Source organism: Triplophysa rosa, unplaced genomic scaffold, assembly GCF_024868665.1.
Source record: "Triplophysa rosa unplaced genomic scaffold, Trosa_1v2 scaffold487, whole genome shotgun sequence".
Taxonomy (NCBI): domain Eukaryota; kingdom Metazoa; phylum Chordata; class Actinopteri; order Cypriniformes; family Nemacheilidae; genus Triplophysa; species Triplophysa rosa.
In genome coordinates this window covers 27,311-33,070 of record NW_026634494.1, presented here as the reverse complement: position 1 = coordinate 33,070, position 5,760 = coordinate 27,311, and the positions used below count along the sequence as shown (strand labels likewise).

The 5,760-nt window shown below is 47.3% G+C and overlaps 1 protein-coding gene across 1 annotated transcript; it reads left to right on the top strand.

Annotated features, from left to right (window-relative positions):
- Positions 1–693: 693 nt before the first annotated feature.
- On the top strand, positions 694–1,628 carry LOC130550938 (zinc finger and SCAN domain-containing protein 18-like). The gene is made up of 2 exons (XM_057328472.1): positions 694–1,549; positions 1,584–1,628. Exons 1-2 carry the CDS (start codon positions 743–745, stop codon positions 1,626–1,628), a joined length of 852 nt encoding a protein of 283 aa, XP_057184455.1. The 5' UTR covers positions 694–742.
- The last annotated feature ends 4,132 nt before the right edge of the window (positions 1,629–5,760 follow it).

Below are 5,760 nucleotides of genomic sequence, written 5' to 3'. Positions count from 1 at the left end.
GTGTTATCAAAGTCTGGAGTTTTGAGATCTTAGAGAGCGTGATGGGTTGTAGTGTGGTAGAAGCTCTGTTATGTAGGTAGGGGCTAAACCGTTTAAGGCTTTATAAGTAATTAAAAAACTTTAAAGTCAATACGATACTTAATGGGTAACCAGTGAAGCGTTGATAACATTGGGGTTATGTGATCGTATTTTCTGGACCTGGTTAGAACTCTGGCAGCTGCATTCTGAACTACTGTAGTTTGTTTATTGATGATGCAGGTACAACCACTAAGTCAGTGCATTACAGTAGTCAACGTCTTGCAGGTCACAAATTGCATGAATCAAGCTTCCTCCTTGCCCGTCAGCACACATAACATACTTTCGCAATTTCGGCAACACTTTCTCTAAGGTGGCAAGAAGGCTGTTTGGGAGAAGGGTGGTTACGAGTTGCAGCGGAGAAGGTGAGACGGTGGTTGGCAGGCGAACGTACTGTGTCTCAGCAAGTGCGTGGGATGCATGGGAGAGCAAGAGGGCGACTACGTGGTGACCGAACGACAGACCTGATAGTGACGCGGAAAGATTAACGCGACCATTTCCGTTCAGCGAAGGCGGAAGATAAAACCATGCATGAGAGACGCCAGTGTGACTTTGTGTGTGTGTGCTGTGGAAATAAAAGGCTTCTGGCCAGCAGTAGTGATCCCTGATTCCAGCCTCTTCCTTCCTACTCTGTGTTATTCTTGTTACAGTGGTGCCGAAACCCGGGATGGAAGGAAGCAGGAGTGCCGCGGCCGGTGGGATGAATCCGCCGACCTCGCCGTTTGCGGAGGTGATTACGTCCCTCGCGGTCCTCCACCAGGAACAACACCGGGCCCTGTTACAGCTGCGGGAGGACCAGGACAGCCGGTTCCAGGCGATCCTGCGGGCTCAACAGGAGGACCGCGAGGCGTTCCGGAGCTGGATGCACCGGGGGGCTCAAGGGGGAGGTACCAGCGGACCAGCCCCACCGATCCATCTGATCCTGCAGAAGATGGGCCCGCACGACGATCCCGAGGCGTTCCTGGAACTCTACGAGCGGACCGCCGAGTCGAGTGAATGGCCAAGGGACCAGTGGGCCCTCCGGTTGATACCCCTTCTCTCCGGTGAGGCGCAAGTGGCGGCCCAACAACTTCCCCCAGAGAGCCTCCTGGTGTATGCGGAGCTGAAGAAGGCGATCCTGCAGCGGGTCGGCCGGAGCCCAGAGCAACACCGACAGCGCTTCCGGTCGCTGGGGTTGGCAGAAGCCGGTCGGCCCTACCTGCTAGCTCAGCAGCTCCGGGACTCCTGCCGGAAATGGCTGGTGGCTGAGGGAAGCGGCGTCGGGGACATCATCGACAAGGTGGTACTGGAACAGTTCATCACCTGCCTGCCCCGGAAGACGGCGGGGTGGGTCCAGTGCCACCGGCCGGCGTCGCTGGACTCAGCCATCCAGTTGGCGGAGGATCACCTGGTCGCGTGCCCTGGAATCGGGGAGTCTCTCCCCGCAGTGTCTCTCTCCGCACCTCGCACCCTACCACCACCAACGAACCGGCCGGTACCCGCGCCTCGGACCCGGCTGCCTTTCCTAGGAAGAGGCCCTCCTCGGGGTCGAGGAGGGTATGGATCGGGACTGATGGAGGGGGGGAGCGCTATGTCTGAGTTTTGGTTCCTCGCCACAGCAGTGCAGTGTTGGCTTGCTCACCGGGAGACTGCATTTATTTATTTATTCATTTATTTATTAGATATTATTTATTATAATGATCTTGCTTGGTCTATAAACACCATGCACTGTGCTGTGTTTTACTTTTCTGTGTTTTTCTTATTTGCTCCTGTAAAGCTGCTTTGGAACAATGCACATTGTGAAAAGTGCTATATAAATAAAATTGAATTGAATTAATAACACCACCCGTCCTCACGCTGTCGGCGGGCCGTCACAGCAGGGACGTCCTCCGGAGGGGGAAGCAGGGCAGACGTGTGCTTGGGGGAAGCAGCGCATGGACAAACTGCTGCCGGTTGGTGAGGAAAATCCTGTCTGCCTCCACAGTCAGTGCCCGGTAGTCTCTGGAGGAAGGGAGGGGGGAACTGGCCAGTGCAGTGCGCACTGGTGCTGGAAGCTGCTGCAGGAAAATGTGGGCGAAGAGGAATGAGGGATCCGCTGCGCCCAGCACAACCAGCATCCTCTCCATTAACTCGGACGGCTTGTTGTCGCCAAGGCCGTTCAGGGACAGCAGGCGGTCTGCTTTCTCCAGCTCTGACAGTTCGAAGAGTTTCAACAGGAATGTTTTGAGTACGTCGTACTTGCCGTCCACCGGAGGAGCCTCTAACAGCGCCATTGCCCTGGCTGTCGTCGAGGCATCTAAGGCCGCTACTATGTGGAAATACTTTGTAACGTCCTGTGTTATTCCTCTCAGCTGGAACTGGGCCTCAATGTATTGAAACCACGGCCATGGGTTGTGCTGCCAAAAGTCCGGTAACTTGATGGTGGCAGCGTAAATAGCACCGACATTAGCCGGTTAGCTAGCAGCGGCATTTTCTCTACCGTCGTTGTGTGACATAATACAGCTGTATCCAACTCGCGTCGGTGTCACCAATGTGGAGTGCAATAAATGAGGAGACAAGAGACAGAGATGCGTCGAGTCAGCTTTACTTATCCACTACAAAAATATATACTGTATATCACAGTGAACAACGAGCGAGGAGTATCTGCTACCTCGCGTTAACCCGGAATCTACCAATCTACCCCTCCTCCCTTAAAGGTACAGTACCTTGGTGAATGTCTCTTTCAGTCTTACTTGTGGAACACCACACCATAACAAATAAAAGGCAAAATCTTTCTTATTGTTTGGTGGTTTTATAATGATGCATCCTTATGTCATGCTTTATTTTATTTTATTGGTTAAAGACATTGAGTTGTTTCAACATATTTTTTAAGTTGACACAACTTGCACTATCTAAATTTGTTAACTCAACTTAAAATTTTAAGTTTTGATTGTCTCAAAGAGTTTATAACTTCACCCAAGAGAGTGTTCGTTGTCTCAACTTAAAAACATTTGTTGAGTCAACCCAAATCACGCATTCGCATCATTTATCGCGAGATTTTGTGCAGAGCACAGCAGACCGAAGACCATATCAATACCATGTTTAAACTTTACTCTTCTCAAATGTGGTAAGTAAATATTTGATCATATTGGTTGTAAAACGATTGAAAACTAGTGTAATAACGTAAAATTGGATTATATGATTTAATAGTGAAAATAATGTTTGCAGCCATTAATTGTGCGAGTGGGAACAACTGGTTTAAAAACATTTTGGAGGTGAAAACAAATTTATAAATTATAACAGTGGTCCCCCTTATTTAATGGTATATATTTAAGTAGTTCGGGCGCCAGACAGGTTTAAGTCTGTCAATGTATTAAATTAATTAAATGCCACGGATAGCTAAAAAAAAACCACCGTTAAGAATTTACAGCATTAAAGAAATAACCAAACATGACTCAACTACAAAGAATAACAAGTTAAACACTTTTCACACAGGGGATGCAATAGAATGAGTTTTGTATTGACAAGTAGTAGGCAATTAAACTTCCAATGCACATCAAATAATGCAAGCATAGCATCAATTGAATTGTCCAGACCAGGAGGAAGAGAGAACAAATAAACAACAATTAACAGCGAAAACCAAACAAACAAAAGAATATAACATAGCTTAGTCCCACTCAGTTTGTTCGGTGCCAAACAAGCACTATAGTTTGAGAGTAGCTGCGCTCCCACACCATGAAAAAAGATATTGTTCGTGAATGTAGGTGTGTGTGCGTTATGTTAGCATGTGAGCGGTTTGACTTGCGTGTATGTCGAGAAAGTAGTTGCACCCCCGGAACATCGTCTTCCTCAATCCAACACGAGTATAATCCATGCCAGGAACCGTCCTTTCCAGGTAAATCCCATCACTCTGTGCACTTGGAATCGCGCTGCAAAACTCGGGTGAGTAGCGCCAAGCAGCATCCAAAGTCCGCCAGACAATCTTAGTCTCACGTTTCCGGGGTGCGTGGTTCCTTCGCCATGACACTCTCCTTACTCCTTCCGGTTCCTCCTTCTCTCAGGCTCTCACTTCCGTTCTCTCTCCTCCGTCTCCCGTTGTATTTCGTTTCTGCTCTCCCTCCTTATATTCTCTTCCGTTAATTACCTACAGCCACGCCTTCCGTTACCATTTTTCCCTGCAATCTCCATATCAAACCAATGGGACGGTAGTGAGTAATTAATTAAATAAATAAATACAAACAACTAAGACTGTAGAATAAATCCTTTCTAACTATTATTTTTCCACTACCGTTACACTCCCCCTCCCCTGGAAAAACAACCCATGGTTGAGAATTTTGGGAGAATTAAAATCCATGAAACTCTTCTTCTTCGTCAGAGGTGTCTTGAAACATTTCCAGGAGTTTTCCTCTTTCCTTGGAATTGACTTCCTCTGCTGTTGGGTAGCATGGTTTCATGTTGCATACGTGGACTGTACGAACATCCTCGCCAGTATCCTCCATAGCCAAGCGATAGTTAAGTGGACCTAACTGTTTCACAACACGAAAAGGGCCTCTCCATTTCTCTGCTAACTTAGCAGTAAACTTAGCTTTTGCACTAGATTGTGGGAAATTCCTTATCCACACACGGTCTCTCTCTTTAAAGGTTAGTTCACGTCTGTGCTTGTTGTAGTTTCGTAGTTGTCTTTCATGGGCTTTTTTACTGTTTTCTACAGCTCTGCTCTGGAGTTGTATTAGATGATGCGTTACGTCATACGAAGGCATATCAGGAGTGAGGTTTTTCCCGTGGAGAATTTTGTCCATAGGACCCTGCAGCTTTCTCCCAATTTGCAGTTCTGCCGGCGTCATCCCTATGGTCTCCTGGACAGCAGAATTGAGGGCGAACCTGAATTCAGGTAGGTACTGATCCCATTTATTATGTTTTTCCTCCAGGTAGGCAGCGATCATGTATTTAAGGGTGCGATTGACTCTTTCTGTCATATTCGTCTGTGGGTGATACGCAGTCGTTAGTTTAGGTGTGACATTCCAATTTTCACAAATGTCCTTAAATATAGTTGACACAAATTGTGTACCTCTGTCCGACAATAAGAAATCTGGCACACCCCATCTTGTCAGAATTTCATTCTGAAATATGTTCGCAACTGTCCGGGCAGTGGCACTGCGCATGGGGAACATCTCAACCCAGCGAGTGAAGTAATCAACAAAGACAAGGAGATATTCATTCCTATTGGAACTACAGGGTAAAGGTCCTATAATCACACACTAAAGTGGGTATGTACATCTCGAGTAGATTGTTTTCAATTCAATTCAATTTTATTTATATAGCGCTTTTCACAATGTGCATTGTTCCAAAGCAGCTTTACAGGAGCAAATAAGAAAAAACACAGAAAGGTAAAACACAGCACAGTGCATGGTGTTTATAGACCAAGCAAGATCATTATAATAAATAATATCTAATAAATAAATGAATAAATAAATGCAGTCTCCCGGTGAGCAAGCCAACACTGCACTGCTCTGCTGTGGCGAGGAACCCAAACTCCAATGTGAATAATGGAGAAAAAAAACCTCGGGAGAAACCAGGCTCAGCCGGGAGGGCCAGATCTCCTCTGACGTGTCATAGCTGCACTCAGTGACCCCGACCAAAGCCACCGAGCAACGTCCACGAAGAACAGGGAGAGCCCACGAGCCGCGACCCAGGAAGCCCCACCCGCCGAAACCGTGCAGGTCCAAC